Source organism: Anabrus simplex, chromosome 2 (genome assembly GCF_040414725.1).
Source record: "Anabrus simplex isolate iqAnaSimp1 chromosome 2, ASM4041472v1, whole genome shotgun sequence".
In the NCBI taxonomy this organism is placed as follows: Eukaryota; Metazoa; Arthropoda; class Insecta; order Orthoptera; family Tettigoniidae; genus Anabrus; species Anabrus simplex.
The window spans coordinates 827,478,780-827,498,701 of NC_090266.1; the positions used below are offsets into that span (position 1 = coordinate 827,478,780).

The 19,922-nt window shown below is 41.5% G+C and overlaps 1 protein-coding gene across 4 annotated transcripts in view; it reads right to left on the reverse strand.

Moving 5' to 3' along the window:
• Zdhhc8 (zinc finger DHHC-type containing 8) overlaps positions 1 to 19,922 on the reverse strand; it is a 297,113-nt gene that overhangs the window by 139,720 nt on the left and 137,471 nt on the right. For all 4 annotated transcript variants that reach the window (XM_067141524.2, XM_068226294.1, XM_068226293.1 and 1 more), the window contains one exon: positions 7,488 to 7,682. In XM_067141524.2, the coding sequence (XP_066997625.1) occupies positions 7,488 to 7,682 (195 nt within the window). The remainder of the gene's footprint in view (positions 1 to 7,487; positions 7,683 to 19,922) is intronic.

Genomic DNA, 19,922 nt, shown 5'->3' on the forward strand with positions numbered 1-19,922 from the left:
CATGTTTTCACTACGATTTGGGGTCTGTTGAGGAGACTGATACCACGTAAGTAATGTTATCAAGATTTCTGACAGAGTTTCACACTACCAAGCACTAGACTCGACCCTGGGTCTTGAGGGCAAGATGTTGCACCATATGCGAGTCGTGCTGTGTTTCTGTGAGTTAATAGTACGTGATGGTACTTTGATTAAATGAATTAGACTTAAGAAGCAGTCCGATAATTGAGCCTGATATTTAGAAAGAGAATTGATTCCTTGCTTGTTGAATGAAGGTGTGTAGGAGCACAAATGTTCGTCGTGGTAAGACGGAAGAGAGAACCCTTGTCTGGTATCGAGGGAAGAAGGTGGTGGAGACTAGGTCAGGACACGAGGTTGTTTACAATTTTTTTTGCTCGTCTGAGAGCTCTCCTCCTACCACTTGGTAGGTCGTTGACACAGCTACTTCACCCCAGTGGGGTGACCGACCATCTTTAAAGTTGCATGCAGTATTTTGTTTTTTTTCCTTTCCTTATTTATGTGACAAAGGTTTTCTCCGTCTGTCAATATCTGTGTGTACAAAATGGGTGATATTCTTGTGTATTATTTGATTTTATGTTTGATCGTCAGATTGTCTGGTAACCGTGAGGATTACACAGGGGCCGTGAGTTCAACACTCATCCATCTCAGTGGAACCACACCCACAAGCAAATTCTGTGCCCTTTTGGTTGGGTTTTAACTTTGTTTTATTTTCATGCAAGGGAATTTCAGTATTAAATTTATTTTCTGAATAACATTACTAATCCTAGTACTATAATTCATGTTTTAGGTCCAATGGTGTTGTACACTGAGGACCGGTTCACTTAGCTCACATCCATCAAAACATATTTACATCGTCACTCAAATTTATAATGTAAGCCATTCTTGGCATTTTCTGGACCATGAGTGCATCAGGCTGTAAATAATGTTGTCATTGATTTTGATTAAATAATTGACTGAGCTATCGTCAATTAAATGGTCTGAATTTTAAGTGGTTCCTCATTTATGCTAATAATACCGTCGTATACCTGTCCTATCTACACTCTCGTCGCAAGGAGCAGACACGTGCTCTATTTGACTGCTAGTTCGGTGCATTTTTTTGGGCAGGTAAGTAGGTAAGTTATCAAGCCCACCATTTTTTCTGTAATTTATCCATTTAGTTAAGCCCTAAAGGGTATACTATATATAATTGATTCATTACATCCCTGACCCAGTCAATGACTGGAAAACAGGTTGCAGGTTTTCATTTTCATTACACAGAACCAAATTAAAATTTACATATTAATTACACAAATCCAAAGAAAGGGGGAATGCCCCCAAAACAAAGGGTTATGACTAGCTGCGAGGACTAAGTCATTTGAAGCTAAAATTGGTGAATCGAAGGTACCGCGGTCAAACTCCGGCGCGGAATGATGATTAAAATAAGAATCTTCATTAAAAGGTTAAAATCCAAAATATGAAACAAATAGTGCTCACTTCGGTGGACCGGAGGTCTCATCAGATGGAGGAGACTACTACTCCCATCGCTGGTCAGAATTCAAAGACAACGGACACAAGCTTGGCCCCGACCAGGTCACCAGGAGCCCGGAAATGGGGCAATCAAGATACAAGCAATTAGCGCACCTGCTGTTCTTACATTCGCCAATTAGAAGTCCCGTTATTTTAGCCAATGAGGGCACAGAAATTTTTGATGAGAAAATATATTCACAGCTTCAAGAAACTTTCTTTCTGATGCAACAAGAAATCACTAGAATCATCTTACCAGCACAAGCACGTGCAGCTACACCCAGCCACAGAAGTTATTACCTTAAATGTTAATTACACTGTAATTTCAAAAACAAAAATTTTACACAATAACCAAATTAAGACACTAAAAGATTCTTCTTTTTCCACAGTCAATTTTTCAAGGCAAGACAAATGAACATATTTTACAAAATCAAATAGAACAAAATCAAAATGAAAACTATGACCTGTCCTTCAGCAATGTACTTTAACTTTTTGATGTTTACTTTCAAAATAAAATAAGGTATACACAACTTCTTTCAAAATAGAGTTTTCTTGTCACTATGACATTTTTCAAGCTACGATAGAATCGTACGAATGACTGCGTGGATGAGGAAGTTCATCCATAACTCACAAAATTCAGGATGTCACCTTTTATCCCCCCCTTCGCATTAGGACGTTCCTCAGTAGTACAGAAATTAATTCTGTGATATAACAAACTATAATAATATTTTTTAATTTTACATTATTTTGCACTTTTTGATGATCTGAGATGATCAGTCATTATTGATGCTTGTTGTTTGAAGGGGCCAAACATCTAAGTCATCGGCCCCTAAGGTTACGAAATAAGACGAAATGTAATGACAATTTAAAAGTCCAAAATTCATCCTATGACCAGAATTAAAAACGTGAAGGTGAAGAATGAATAGATGAATATGAATATTAATTTAAAATAACCAGCAGATCAAACTCACAATACTGAAAGTTAAAAATAATTCCAAAATCGATCCACTGACTAGAATTCAAAAAGACTATGAACAATGATTATGAACTTAAAACAATCAATGGATCTGACCCGCAATGCCTCACCTTTCCAGGAACTATATTACTGACCAAGGGACTGCTTCCAAAGCACAATCTGGAATCGATGATGCTTGTTGTCTAAAGGGGTCCAAAATCCAGGTCAAAGGCCCCTCATAATTGTATTGATTACTAGTAAAGTAGAACCGTGGTATTTCTCATGTAGCAGTACTAATTAAAAGTAACACAAATTCACAGTGTTCCACAAATTATGGTACAACTCACTCATAAGTAATGTACGTCGCACAGGTAATGCAGACCTACGGTGTTTGTCACACAATGGCGCCACTCATATGCAGCGCAAACCCGTGGTGTTCCTCACCTCGGTCTATTAATCACAGGGACCGGAACTATTCCGTGGTGTTCCTCACATAGTAGGTACTAATCACAGGCAACACACACCCAGTGTCACTCATATAGTGGTACTAATCACAGGCAACGCCGAGACCTGCGGTACTAATTACAGGTACTGTAAACCCACAGTGAACCACTCTCTGCTGCTGCTAATCACAAACCTATTCTGTTGGTACTACTCGCAAGTAAAGGTGACTCATCCTGTTTCCCGCGTGACTGTACTTATCACAAGTAGTTTCACTCGTTCTAATTCAATCATCTCTTGGTTGTCCCTTTTACTTGCCTGTTACGACAGGCAGGGGACACGTGGGTGTATTCTTAGTCTTCGTCCCCACCCACAGCGGGTGATCAGTCGGAATTCAACTTGCAAGAATATTTTAGGCCAATTCTTCATTTTGAAGAATTTGTAGATCATTTTAAAATGTTTTTAAAATTTGTTTATTTATTCTTTATTGTCAGACTAATATTAGTCCACAAATGACCACATAAATAAAATATACTTTTCTTACATTTGGTTAAATTTGCTAAATATATTTCATGACCAAGCAAACTGATGAGCAATTGTTGGTGACTAAGAAAGGGTAAGGAAAGAATTTATACCTGTGAGTCTTGTGTTTCCCAGATATTTGTAGGAACATAATACGAAATTCTGATAATTAGGAAAAGTATTTCCTAATGTGTCAAGTACAAGGAATACACCCCTACAGCCAGTCATTCACCCCCACGTACCTCAAGTCCAAGAACAACTTGAAACGAGAAGGGATGGGAAAGAACAGTTATATAACTTTCCGCATAAGTATAGGATTATCCTCCCAAGTAATTCCGCATAAGAAAAATGCCAAAAGTGAAACCACCCGAAAAACATTTTGAATTCAGGTAGTGAATGAATTTGGAAAAGACTTGTTTTCAACAGCTGGGCATGTTTTATTTTGTACATACAGTGTTAATGTGAGTGGGGAATGGAAGTTCATTGTACAGCAGCATATTAAATGAGAAAACATCTGAAAGCTGTAATGAGTGCGAAGAACAAGTGTTCCCAGGTTCCTCGAGAGCATCCAGCAAATCACGATATCCATATTTATATTACACTTCCAAGTAAATGAAGAAATATTTATTTCTGTAAAAACAAGACCTGTGCTCTTTCCATTTTTTTTCTTTTTCTTATTCTGAGAGGACTGTACAAAAACAAGGTGTTAAAGCACACAAGCTATGATTTACAATTTCTTAGATGGAAATTACATGAAGTAAAATTCCTATTGTTCAGTAAAAAGTAATACATAATTTGAAAAGTTTTATGCTTCATTTTGCACAGTGTTCTAGTGTTTTGTGACTTTCCCTCTTCAATGAGCTTCTGAAAATTGTATTTAATATTTATATTCAACCATTTTTGTTCAATCATTCCCTATAACAGTCTCTTGTGAATGAACAAGTTTCATTCTGTAGTGTGTTCTACAATGTACATTTTTAATACAACAGACTGCCCACATATGGTACGCATTTTGCATGGTCTTCTAATCCATAATAAAAAATAAATTAAAAATATTCCCACTGCCCCTGCAGTTGGATTCGTCAAGGCCCTCTTTTCTTTCGTAGTTTGAACTTTGGTATCGTCGCAATGACAGAGACCGACTGGAAGAACTTCATGGCCTGTGACATAACCACAGCAACACTGTGGCTGAAACACACACACTGACTGTCTGCCTGTCCAGTTGTATGCTGTTTGCCAGCAGGATGTAAAGCTCAACATTAGCAAGACTACTCTACAGGGTATGATATGCTACTACCTTAAAGGCACCTTTACATCTAATGCACATCATGCTTTCCTGTTATACGTAGGTGCTTTGAAAAAGTTCTCGGAATGTACTAGAATTAAGTATCTTACCTCGGTGGAACTGCTTTTATTTTTCAACAGTTTCCCTGTAGACTAATGCATTTGGTCCAGCGATGTTCCAATGCCTTGATCCCATCTCGAAAATGAGATTCCTCCAGGCCTGCAAAATACCTCTCCAATTCGGCTGTCAGTTCTTCCCTTGGAGAAAATCTCTGTCCACCGAGGAAAATTTTCAGCTTGGGGAATAGATGAAAGTCTGATAGTGCTAAATCAGGTGAATAAGGTGGATGTGGCAACAATTCGTACACCAGTTCATGAAGTTTTGCCATGGCAATAACACTTCTGTGCAGCGGAGCGTTGTCCTGATGAAAGATGACCTTTTTCCTTGCCAAACCAGGTCTTGTTTTGCATATCTTTTCCTGTAGTTAGTCTAGGAGGTTTGCATAGTATTGCCCCGTAATTGTTTGGCCAGTAGGAAGATAATCTATCAGCAGAATGCCTTTTGCATACCAGAAAACTAAGGCCATGACCTTTCCGGCCGAACGCACTGCCTTTGCTTTCTTTGGTGGTGGTGAATCAGCATGTTTCCACTGCTTTGACTGCTGTTTTGTCTCTGGGGTATAGTAATGGACCCAAATTTCATCTGTAGTCACAAACCAGCGCAAAAAATCTTGTTGGTTGCACTGAAAACGGGCCAGATTTTGTTCGGACATTTCCAATCTGGTGCATTTATTGTCCAATGTCAAGAGACCATCTTGCGGATAATTTTTTCATACCCAATTCTTTGGTTAAAATATAATATACCCGTTCAGAATACATCCCTACAGCTTCAGCAATCTCCCGCACTTTCAGTCTACGATCCTCCATGACCATTTTATGCACTTTTGCGATAAATTCTGGGGTCGTAACACTTTTTGAACGTCCACTACGCAGATCATAATGCAAGCTCTCCCAACCAAATTTAAACTCGCTGGTCCACTTGGCAACAGTTGAAAATGGAGCAGAGTCCCCCAGTGTGTTCTGAAAGTCGGCATGAATTTCCTTTGCTTTCATACCTTTCTTTACAAAGTATTTAATCACTGCTCGAATCTCAGTTTTTCCATTGTCACAAATCACTACGCGGGAACAAAAAAAAAAGAGTCGTCACTACCACACTCCTGCAGCTAGAGCACTGACGCGCCACGTGTTCACTCACAAAGGATGTGCGATTATTGCGCGGGAACCCTGTTGCTCTAGCACTGACACCTAGCGGTGATTCCGAGAACTTTACAAACCGTCCTCGTATCTACATATGAGGGTTGGGACAAAAGTCATCGCAACTGTTCTTTTTTTTTCTTTGCAGAAATGTGAGTGGATCAAAAACTGCTATTTGTCGCGTGGAAGCTACGCAGGCATAGTGTGTATTTACAACAACGGAAGCTCTGTGATTGCTGGCAGTAGCACAGATAGCGCAGTGAAATCAGTTGTGTGGCGAGCCTTGTGCGAGATGTAAGTAACTCGTGCTGAGCAGCGCGCATACATAAAAATAGCTTTTCTTCAAGGGAGAAATGTGAGAGAATGTCACAGTAAATTAGTAGAAGCCGAAGGAAATAATGCCCTCCCATACCGTACAGTAGCATGGTGGGTAGGAGAGTTTCAGAAAGGATATGTGGTGATCAGCAACACCCGGGATGACCTGTAAGTGTGCAGACCAACGTTGCACGTCCCATCATTGAGCAGCTCCTGGAGAAAGACAGATGATGGACGCTACTAGAGTTAAGAGAGGGCAACTGGCCGAGAAACGCATCATCCACAGGACATTGTGTACAGAGCTGCAACTGCGCAAAATTGTATTACGGTGGGTACCGCATTCACCGAGGGAAGTTCAACGCTGTATGCCATATGCAACATGCTCCGTCCACCTAGCATGCTGGCAACAGGACAGTGATCACTTCATGTCACGAATAATCGCAGTCAATGAGTTTTGGGCCAGGCATACAAACCGGAACTCAAACATCAGTACGCAGAGAGGCAACATGTCAATGCCACTTGCCCTCTCTAACTCCAGTAGCATCCATCGTCTGTTTTCCTCCAGGAGCAGATCGATGACAGCACATGCCATGTCGCTTCGCACACTGACAAATTGTCCGAGCGTTTCTGATCACTGGTTGAAACACATCCTTGCTGAGTCATTCATACCCACCATGCTACCGTACAGTATAGCATTATTCCCAAGGGCTTCTGTGACATTCTCTCACATTTCTCCCCCTAAAGAACGGCTATTTTTATGTATGTGCGCTGCTCAACAAGAGTTACATCCATCTTGCAAGACGCTTGCCACATAACTGATTTCACATCGCTTTGTGCTACTACCAGCAATCACAGAGCCTTTTGTTGTTGTGAATACACACCTATGCTTGCATAGCTTCCACATGACAAATAGCAGTTTGTGATCCACTCGCATATCTGCAAGAAAAAGTAGTTGCAATGACTTTTGCCCCGACCCGCGTATTACACCGATAAATTACCAGTCAATTACTTTCCTCTTCTATTCAAACTAGGGACTGTCATTAGTAAAGTCATATTTCTAAAATTGGAATAACAACATAATTATGCACTACAACATAGATACAAAGATTTTATTGATCCCAAGAATAGTTTTCACATAATGCATGTGTACCACGACTTCAACTACAATAAAAGTAAAGAATTTCAAAATTCTAACCTGGGATATATTGGTCCGCACAGTATGTAGCAGCAATTGCGTGAACATCCTCTGGAAAATGGATTGTAGCCACCTTTAAATTTTCCAGTGACTTGTTCATTGGTCGTTCTACCTCTAGAAACAAGTACCATATGAAAACCAGTCAACCCGTAGATTGGAATAACAAGTAAGACTATTATAGCCATGAGGACCATGCTGGAGAAAGTGTTAAGGATATACAAATTATAACAGACCAACCAAATAATAAAGAGAACAATTACTGATTAAAATATTAGAATAACTTACATATACAAGAACTTGTAAAAAATGCAGATTTAATACTTAATTGCTCACATTTAAATTATAACAGAACAGGATGCTAGGAAGGAGAACGAGAACTCTTCTTCTGCCTCAAGCCCCCCCCCCCACAAACACACACACACGCACACTGATGGGGTCGGGGGTACGATCTGTAGCACATGGCGACTTCACCCAGCTTTATGGCAGGATATCTTCCTGATTCTAACCATAAATGGACGAATGTATTCAACTGCTACATGTTTCTGTGGTGGTTTAACAGTGCAGTGTATTGTGTGCAAATGAAGAGGAGTGCGTTAAAACCAACACCCTGTCCCCGATCCAGAGGTGTGAACCAGACGCGGCCAAAATCCTCAGCTAGGCTGGAAATCAAATCTAAGAACCTCTATAAACAGAGAGCCACCATGCTGATCACACACCTTAAGACCATATGACAGAACTCTAATAAGAATGAACACGACAGGACAGTGTGGGCAGAAGAAGCAGCCAGCCCATTATGGTTCCTGTTTACACTTTCACCAAGAAAAAGGGCAACCACACTCTGAAGGGACAATTTGCGAGAATTCTTCATTGACATGGAATGTGTAAGAAGAGAAGAAACCAGATAAATAGAAGAAAAGGGATGGGTTTAATGGGAGTCCATCTTGTTCCTCCCTCTGCTCCTACTATCCTGCCATTATGTTTGCCCTCTTTTTTCTGTTCCTATCCTCCTTCCTAGCATTCTATCTTTGATGGCTTATAATAGTATACTCATTCAATTACCACACCTTACATAACAGCTCACACCAGTGGTTCTCAACGGGTATGTTGCAGCACACTACCATGCCGGGAGTTTTGCTAGATGTGCTGCAAAACTTCTGAGCTTTTGCGATATTGATGGCAAGATCAATTACATCAACCTTAACTGGGTACTAAATTCTCCACATGCGTAACCTGCCCTGAGTATTTTTTCTACCACTTTGTGATATTTAAATATTTCCTTCATAAATGTGTACACAGTTTTATCTAATACAATAATAATTAATATTTTTCAATAATGGGATACTAACATTATGTACATTGTTTACATTGTTATGAATCCAAATGGGTTACTAACATTATTTACGTTGTTCTGAATCCAGATTATTATAGGTTCTGTAGATTGTTATCTGTGTGATATAGGCGGAAACAAGGTGTTGCACAAAAAGCCGTGTCACTAAAGTCTATATTTACCTTACTTACACCTGTAAAAGCAAACCTTGGTCTTGGGGCACCATGCGCAACAAAGTGAGCTGGATGAGTTACATTTTGAACGTCGTCCGCCTCACTTGGTTCATCTGGAAAAAATTTACTTTCACTTTCAGGATCACTTTCACTGTCCTCTTCATCAGTATGAATCCACTCATCACCATCAGATAAAGAACATATCTCATCATCAGTCTCCGCTTCTAAAACTGTCGAAATACCCACACAATCGTCGATCTACTTTATGTTTAGAAGCCATACTTAGCGATCCAGTGCTGGCATCCGAACAACCGGCCAGCAGGTCCTGGATACACTGCACCAGAGGGTGCCAAGGAAAACAGGTATCAATAGACTGTAGCGAGCTCAAGGAGTCCGTACACAGAAGAATGTGTCTGCGCCAATCGGACAGTGCGTACCGTGGAACTTCATGGATAGCATAGAGCTCTCCTGTGTACACACTACAGATTTCCAGGAGAGCAACAACAACAAACGCACAGCCCACCTTCGTTTCTGCCCTCTAACCATCCGTGTAGACAATGACTGAACCTGGATACCGGCCAACAATGGACAGGAAGAGCCTCCAATAAACTGAAGGGCCCGTGTTTTCCTTCGGGCCAAGTTGCAGATCCAGGATTATTTCAGGTAGTCTTATTATCCACGAAGGTACCTCACTTGGTTGTTTGACAAGGCAGGGAACCAAAGGTACATCAAACAATCTGTGACTGCATCCAAGCGTATTCCAACCGGCTGCATTGCTTGACGATAAGCAGCCTACAGCCGACAGTTTCCATAGTGGTATATGCAAGGATAGCTTGGGTGAAGTTGCATCTGTTGCAAATTTGCAGCATAGGACAGAAGCATTTCCCGGCGCCTCAGGTGTAAAGATGGCACACCAGATTCAGCGAGCAGGTAGCAATGGGGCTTGTACGAAAAGTTCCCGTCGCAAACATAACCCCGCTGTGGTGGACGCTATTCAGTTTCGCAAAGACGCTTTGCCTTGCTAATCCATATGCTGCACTGCCACAGTCTAACCTGGATAAAATATGTGCCCTATAAAATCGTAGGAGTACCGTGCAGTCAGCCCCCCTATTAATGCTGCTAAGAAACTTCAAGATATTAAACTTCTTAGTGCATTGCACATGTGACTCCCACAATAATTTGCAATCGACAAGGAGCCCAAGTAATCGGTGTCAACTATGGAAAGAGCGACATTTCCTAAATAAAGTTCAGAATGCATGTGAATGCGCTTCCGACAAAAATGCACAACAGAGGTCTTTGCGGTTGAAAACCGAAAGCCATGTTCTAAAGTCCACTGTTCCGCTCTCCTAATAGTTTGCTGTAATTGTCGCTCTGTGACTGCCATATTGTGCGAGATATAATGCAGAGCAAAATCGTCCACATGTAGACTGTATTACTGCTGAACCAGCAACTGACAATGTCCTTTGTGGCAATCACAAACAGAGTGACACTAAGAACCAATTCCTGTGGGACTCCATTTTCTTGAGCGTGGTATTGCGAATATACCCTCCCTAGTCAGACACGGAATAGACAGAGAGACAAAAAATTCGGCATAAATACCGGCAAGTCACCTCGGAATCTCCACTGATGCAGGACTGAAAGGATACCATATTGCCATGTGGTGTCACAAGCCTTTTCTAAGTCAAAGAAAACAGCCACCAAATGATGTTTGCGGAGAAATGCATCCCGGATAGAACTCTCCAGGCGTACCAGGTGGTCAGTGGTTGAGCAGGCGGCTCGAAAACCATAATGCCACTCTGACAAAAGCCCTTGTTTCTCCAGACATCACACAAGTCGGCGATTTAACATCCTCTCAAATAGCTTACACAAACAGTTAGCAAGACAAATAGGTCTGTAACTTCCTGCATACTTGGGATTTTTGTCAGGCTTGAGGACAGGAATGACTATGCCCTCTCGCCACTGAGGTGGAAACTCACCCTCTATCCAGATTCGGTTGAACACACAAAGGAGATATACAGTAAAAGACTATCCTCATTAAGGTGTTTCAACATCTCGTTATGGAAATTGTCTGGTCCAGGAGACATGATCTTGCAAAGCACCAAGGCACTGTGGAGTTCCCACTCCGTAAAGGGCACATTATAGTCCTCTGAAGCTTGAGTGGCAAAACTAAGATGATGGCGTTCTGTCTCCCACTTCAGAGCGAGGATATCACGATGGTAATTCCCGGAGCCAGACTCATCCACGAAATGACTGGCTAGATGGTTAGCAATCGAGAGCAGATCAGTGACGCTATTGCCTGCAATGGAAATTCCCGTCTGGTCACATCGTTAAAGACAGCTAGTGATGTGAGCTTTGGCCAATCAGCATATTTAAGAATCCATCGAGGAGGAGCCTTGACGGGTTTCTGTTTCAACAAAATAAGACCTCGTGAGGGAAGGAGACGTCTTCACCTGCTGTGCCGGCATAGGTTTCTTAGCCGGCACAGGCTTGTTTGTGGTCGAAGGCTGGGATGAACCCGCCTTCGAGCTTTTTCTCTCTGCGGCATTGCTCACAGGAGCAACTGCCGCCTTGGGCGCAGCGATCTTCTGGGAAGGTGTTCCAGTTGTAAATGACGAACCTGGGAGAGACTGTGATATCATGCTGAAGTCTAGTGTCTTTGCCAGTGCATTCAGAGAATTAAACTTACAGAGTGCTTGCTGGTAGGAAAGACCATCCAGGGTCTTGCTCTCTTGGATCTTCTTCTCACTCAGGAATACCGGACAGTTCCGATATCTAGGAGAATGAAGACCAGGGCAGTTAGCACACCTATATGGTGTTGTGCACTCCTCCACACTATGAGCTACTCTTCCACACGTACCACACACAGATGGATTCGAACGAGATACCATGTGTCCAAACGTCTGGCATCGATAGCATCACATAGGAGGCAGAATGTACGGCCTCACATCGCAACGATAGGTTATTACCTTGACTTTCTCTGGCAACACTGACAATTTGAAGGAGACTATGAACGCACCCGTGGCAACGTCTTCACCGTTGACTTTGCACGTGATGCGCCGGACGTGTGTCACGCCACGGTGCTTCATGTCCTCCATCAATTCATCGTCAGTATTCAGAACGAGATCACTGAGGAAGATAACTCCACAAACCAGATTCAAAGTTTTGTGCTCTTCCACTTTGATGGAGATTTTGCTAAAGTGGTTGCACTTAAGCAACCAATCTGCTTGGAGCGCAGTACTCGTCTTTAAGAAGCAAACCACCATTGCACATTTTCTGAAGATCCTCCAGTTCGCCGTATACACCTTCAATGTGTCTACTGAAAGGGATCCATTTGAACAGCTTGAAGTCTTGCCCATCAGTTCTGGTAGCAACAAGGAACCTAGGGAAACTGGAACCCAGACTAATACGCTGCGCTTGTTCCCATGGGGTTGCCCCCCTTACAGAATCAAATGTTTAAAGACTTAGGTAGCGAATTACCCGAGAAGGCAGGCGGAAGTGGTTTCGACGCCATACCCAAAATCATCCTCCCTGAATGCCACCCACTCCGATCAGGGGCCTCTGTAGCTGAACCAAGCAGCCAAGGCAATACCCTCCTGGTCGTAGCAGGTATTGCCTGGGGTCCGATGTTGGACGATGCCTAATACGGAATGACTGATGCAATGAGTACTAGGATTCCCTTCCTCCAGTCACCCACAATAGCATGCACCTCATAGCGTGTACAGAGTAATAAATATAGAGAAACAAATAAAAAACCATTAATAATAATATGTACTTCTGGCATTCGGCTGTGCGGGACCTGTGTTGTCAGGTGGAAACTACTGCACGGGTACCTGCCGCACCCACCCGTAAGTTCCCTGGGTGGTTACAAGCGGGCTTTCGAGCGTAATTGCACACACAAGAGGCCCATCTCCAAGCAGCACGCACATCAAGAATTTTGAATCGGTCTACAACAAACCCTAAAAAAAAATGTTTTAATAAAAAAAAAAAATAAAAAAAAAGAGGGGACCGATGGCCACATCACCCTTTAAGTCGCCTTCTATGACAGGCAGGGATTACCTATGAATCTATTCAGCCCCTTCCATCCACAGGGGGTGCAACACATGATACCAAGCCGCAATCCATGTCCGCACCAAGGTTGCCCCTTTTAGTCACTGCTTATGAAAGGCAGGGGATACCGTGGGTGTATTCTTCATCTGTGTCCCCCACCCACAGGGGGTTCAGTCTGATTTAAAAGAACACACAACACTTGCAATGTTGGAAATGATTTGATCATAGCTCTTGTGTTAAATGAACTACGTAGCAGGTGCGATTGATGATTGATTGATATTTGTTGTTTAAAGGGGCCTAACATCGAGGTCATCGGCCCCTAACGAAATGAAATGACAACTTAAAATTCCAAAATACTCCACTGACCAGAATTCAAAGCATGAGGCCGAAGAATGAATGAATGGACTTATATGAATTTAAAATGATCAGTGGATCTGACCCACAGTGCCCCACATGCACAGAAACTGGCACAAAACAATAGTATTACTGACCAAGGGACTGCTTCTATGGCACGATGCTGAATCGATTATGCGTATTGTCAAAACGGTTCCAAAATCCAGGTCATCAGCCCCTCATAATGGTATTTATCGCTAGGAAAGTAGAACCATGCTATGTGTAATTTTGCGGTACTAATCAAAAGTAGCTGAGACTCGCGGTATTCCACACATTATGGTACTATTCACAGGTAGTGTAATGCGCACATGTAACACAGTCCTATAGTCTCTCGCACACTGCGGCACCACTTACAGGGAACGCAAACCTATAAAGGCAACGCAAACCCATGGCGTTCCGCACATAAGTGGACTAACCACAGGGACTCTTACTATCCCATGGAATTCCTCACATACTGGGAACTGAGCATAGGTAAGGCAGAACCATGGTGTCGCTAACCCCATGGTGTCACTCGTATATGGGTATGAATCACAGGTACTGTAGGACCCTCCTCCTGATTCACACTGTCGCTACTAATCACAAACCTGTTGCGTACCTAACATAGTGGTACTATGTGCAAGTAAATGCAACCCATGGTGTTCCCTGCGTGATGGTACTAATTACAAGTAGTTTCATGGTTCTAATTGGATCATCCCTTGGTTGCCCCTTTTAGTCGCCTCTTACGCCAGGCAGGGGATACCGTGAGTGTATTCTTTCATCTGTGTTCCCCACCCACAAGGGGTAGTGTGTTTGGTCCGTGAGAGGTATTTTATTTCCCTCAAGTCTGCCGGCAAGCCGGTTAGGACCCCCCTATCCGCCACCTGGGAGTATCACCTCTCCCCCTTCTATGCCAGCATAGTAGGTTCGTGGTGTAGTAGGTGCAATGATGAAAATAGTACTTAAATCGTGCAGTTCATTCAGTATGTAATTTTTCCTCACAGTATGAAGGTAATTAGTATATTTCAAGTAATACTGGTTACACAGCAGATACACAGTGCTAAAAAAAGTTTTGCATGTAATGTTTTCATACAGTAAGTCATGGCACCTAAAAGGTGTTTACCGTATACTCTGTTGGCCAATTTCCGAGATGCACAATGATGCTAAACCCAGAGTAGGTTCAGTATTTGATAGGAAGCATATGTCATGTCAGTCAGTTTAACATCAACACTTGTAAGACTGTTTAGACAGCAAGTGCAGGACTTAGACAAACATGGCAAGAGTACCCATTTTTGCTACTCAACACATTCTAAGTGTGACAGTTCAGCAAGAAGGATGGCGACAAGTCAATGACACCGCTCATGTTGGCGTGAATCAGAGTGATGTCTCCAGAGCTGGGAAAAGTTCATGGGAGAGGCAAACGGTTGCTGATGACAATGGACAGGATACCCTTGCAAAAAATCTCCCAGGGAGGATTGGTACTTGTTGCTTTCAGTACATCATAAGCTCCCTGCTACTGCCACCTCAATCCGCTAGGATCTTTGGAGGTGCACCGGACTGAACACGTTACACAAGATGGTACAATATCAGCTGGGCGACAGAGGACTGATACGCAGGATGCACGTGTCAAAAGCTCCCCTTAACACGTTGACTGCCAGGACACACAGCACGAAATGCCCTGGTGGCCAAAGCTTTCTTTCTACTGTGCATATATTAAATCAGAAGTAAAATAATATTCGAAGTGATATTTCACTTTCAATCCTTAATATACGTACTAAATTCAATAAAAATTCCTAGCACCCCAAAGTACAGCCGTGACTACCACAGAAAAGTTCACTGTATGGTTTTGGCTAGATGGCCAAAGTGGTACAACCTAGCGGTATTAGAAACTTGCGTTGCTTGATAGTAATCATTGTAGCCAACAGACTGTGCAATGATTTGTTTACTAGCGCTTACGCTTAACACTACAATACCAAGGCACCTGTTCTAAGTGGAGTGCGTGTGAAATACTCTCCAGATAGTTCTATATTATACCAGATATTGAAGGGTTTAATTATAAAAATGAAGCAGTTTTCCTCACGAAATCGGAGAATAATAACTAGTCCTTCATTCTGTGAATTCTGGAAAGTAGTGCCCATTTCAAGGTGATCTATTTATTGCGTACTGCAAGACAAAAAAGTGCTTTATCAAATTTAATTTGAAATATATAAAAAAAAAAATAGAAACTATATTTTGGAAACAAGGCATGCTAGGACTTGCTGTGAAGCCATAGCGGTATGCTGGCATAGCGAAATCAACAGCTCAGTGGCCCACTGGCCCAACAGAGAAAGTAACAATACCTTTCAGCGGTACTTTTTATCTTTTTTCTCCCCCCTATTTGCTTTACCTTGCACCGACACAGATACGTCTTATGGCGACAGGAGTGGGAAGATCATGGCAAAGCCACTAGCAAAAAGAGTGGGAAGGAAGCAGCCATGGCCTTAATTACGGTACAGCACCAAAACCACAGAAAACAATCTTCAGAGTTGCTGATAGTGGGGGTTGAACTCACTATCTCCCGTCGGTGTACTTTGTACCCCCTGGCCTCACAAGAAAATCACTCGACGATACCGCTCCAGCAGCCAACGGGTTAAACCACACCACAGAGCAGCTCGTGTGAGATGGGTAACAAATCATAGCTCATAGCCCATAGCAACAGGAACAGCGAAAGCATAAGCTCTGGCCATAAGCTTGCACCCATACAACAGGAGCATTAAAGTTTTTCTGTTTTCTACTTCAACAAATCTATGTGCACACTCATCCCCGAGACTTTCACACCATTATAAATTACACAAAGACTTTAGATGCATATATATAAATGGACTGAGGACCATGCACTTAAAGTAAAAAAAGAAATGGCATATGGCTTTTAGTGCTGGGAGTGTCCGAGGACAAGTTCAGCTCACCATATGCAGGTCTTTCGAATTGACACACATAGGTGACCTGCACATCATGATGGGGATGAAATGTTGAGGACACCACATACACCCAGTCCCTGTGCCAGCAAAATTAACCAATGATGGTTAAAATTCCCGACCCTGCTCGGAATCGAACCCAGCACCCCTGTGACCAAAGGCCAGCGCGCTAACCATTTAGCCATGGAGCCGGACATGCACTTTAAGTGAATGCATAGAAATCACAATGCATTCTGACAGGTACCCAAAGAGCTCACATACAGCTTAAAGGAATCCCTCTTCAGCCAACAGTACTCAATAGAACTTCACTACAATTTGAAGACAAAGTCAAGATCCTAGGACTTCTTGAGGGCAAACATGTCAGCTGGCACAAGCATATTGTAAATATGCCAGCGGGTATTCAATTCCTTGCATTCTATGAAAAAACTCTAAGAGAATTGTTGCCTTTAAAAGAAAGGAAATTACTAGTACAAAGTCTTATAATGCCTAGCTTTATTAATGTGATTTAGTTTAGAATAACCTAAGCACATCACTTTTCAACAAACTTCAACAAGCCTATAATGCATGTAAATTTATGCTTGATGTACCAATGATCTCACTTAGTTTACAAAAGGAGTATATTTATTGCCCCACCTATTCAATACAATAATTCAATACAATAATTGAATAGGTGGGGTAATAAATATACTTCTTTTGTAAACTATGTGAGATCGCTGTTTTCAATACGGAACAGAAATGAGAGTGATGGTTTGTAATGATGAACCAATGTTCGATCATATCTCCCCAGCATTCTACCGCAACAACAGAATAAATTATGCTCCACAGGACTGAATTAATAGATTTGCTAACACAATATCCCACGGAAGAAACAATTAGTGGACTGAACATTAAGCAATTCTCAGTTTAATATTTTTGGGAAAAAAAGTCTGAATGGACATCACTACTGGCATTCTGTCAGCAACACTGGAATGCAGTTCTTCTAACATGGTTACTCATACAATGGAAAAAAATACACTAAAATAGAATTGTAGATATTTAATCCTGTTCACTTGCAGGCAATTTTTTACACGATTCATTACAGAACATCCAAACCTTACACAGCTCAGTGTATTGCCCTATGTTATATCATCATATGAAAATGTCAAGTCATTTATCTGCTACCTGTTTCTAAACTGACTGGCAAAAAAGTGGATCATTCCAGTCTTTTACAAAATGTATTTCTTCACTAGAAACCTTATTCCATTTTATTGATCACACAACACACTGCACTGACAGTGCTTCGTACACTTAACATTCATTGAATATTTGATGACATTTTCAAGAAGTTGCAAGTTTTAGTAATGTCACAATAGAATGATACAGACACTGGCTTATCATAATTCGTGATCATGCAAACGAAGTTTCACTTGCTGTCATTGAGAACTTTCCTCATACCAGAATTGTGAGTTTCCACCCCTGGCAAGGATGACAGACTCATGTGGAGGCATGCTACCCATAAGGTCACGCATCGATTCCAGAGAGATGCATGTCTACTCCTCCAAAAGTGCTTGTCTCATTTCATTTAGGATGCGAAAATTTCAGCATATGACATTATGGCCAAGCATAACCCGTATTTGCTCAATGGGACTAAGGTCTGGACTGTGTGCTGACTAGTTCGGAGTTTGTGTCCTGATGTTGCGAAGGAATTCCAACACATAACAAATGACATGGGGGGTGGGCATTGTCATGCATCAGCTTGAAGTTTTCACAGGCAAATGAAGTAAAGTGTTAACACCTCATCAATGTATCTGAGTGCATTCAGAGCACCTCCATCATCAATGATGAACTCCACTTGCACCTCAAAACTGATAGCACCCCAAACCATGATCGAGTCACCTCCAAACAGTGTACTCAAGAGACATTGTAGGATGAATAACACTTCCCAGTCCTTCTCCGTAGTCTTTTCTACCATTGAGTGACTGGGAGACAAAATAGTGACTCATCTGTGAAAAGCACCACTGCACACTGGTCCATAGTCCAGTTTCTGTATTGACTTGCACATTCTCATCGCGCTGTGCTGGAGAGTGAGCAGCGTACCAGTGGTGAACCTTCTTGACCTCAAACTGGTTTCAAGAAGTCTGTCTTGCAATCTTCCCACTAACAGCAACTTTCTTGATGCCTTAAGATGATTTCTGGCCTGGACTGCAGTAGCGTGGCAATCTTGCAAGACCTGAAGGACAAGGAAACCATCATCCATGGCGGTTATAGACTTCTGACGGCCTGACCAGTGTCATCTCCAAGAGGTACAGAGTTCACTAAATCATCTGAAAGCATGTTGGACCATTCCAAATGATTGATCAATCACATTAGTGGCGTAACGAATACTTCATCCATCCTTAATTAAAGCAACAGTTTTCGCAGCATCTCCTCGGCTAAGGCAGATTTTTTTTTTTTACGCGAGAGAAAAGCTGAATAAATTGTTACTTTTAACAAAAATTATACAAAATTATACAAGGAATAATAGTGCATATTTCTATTCCTTGTGTAAGAATGTATTTTTTTACATGTATATTATATTGTAATATTTGTTTTTATGCAAAAGAAAAGCTGAAGAAATTGTTACTTTTAACAAAAATTATACAAAATTATACAAGAAATAATAGTGTATATTTCTATTCCTTGTGTAATGATGTGTTTTTTACATGTATATTATATTGTAATATTTATATTTAACTTGTGTGTTCGACAGACTGAAAAGCTTTTAAGTTACATTTGACTAAGTCAACACTAGAAAGCATGGCTTCCTTCTTAACAAATGGCGCTAATGACCTCTTACATCAAACTACCAAATACATATTTTCTAAATGGAGGTCATCTCTGTGTGATGGTGATATTTCAATTTTCAAAAAGTGTTCATTTTTATGTACAGAGTGTTTCCCCTCATGCAGTCATTAATAAGACATATTTACATATTTATATTTAGGTTTAATTCAGTAACAATAGTTGGCAACATTATATAAATACATGCATCGTCATGCAGCTGTTATTCAGTGGAATCTGTGTTCTGTTCTATTGTGTTGTGCAATGTTCTTGGCAAGGGCACACAATTTTACTTATGAACAATGAATTTATATGTTTCAATTATAATGGAAGTAAGGCAGAGAAACTTCCAGAATTCGTAACGGCTTTAATATGAGGATTCGTGATGTAACCAATACAAACTTTACAACATCTGTGAAAACAAACTCAGATTTGAATGAACGGGGAACACTAGAGATGCAAGAAAATCCATTTGGCCATGTGATGTCTACAATGAAGAAAATGCTCAATCGGTTGCTTAAGCATTTGCAGCAAGTCCTCAAGCCAACAAGGTGTAGGCTCGACTGGGCATATCTCAGAAGAGCCTGTAGAGAATCCTAAAAGACTAAGGGTATGTTTGTGCTGCAGCTTCGCTGCTGGGTATAACCAGGCTGCTCGCCATGGAGCTTTTACCCTGCAACAGTCCCACGCGCACGCTGCTGGCAGCTCACATGTGTAGTTGATAGTTAAGGCTGTTTGTATTTTGCATAATTTTATTAATATAGAG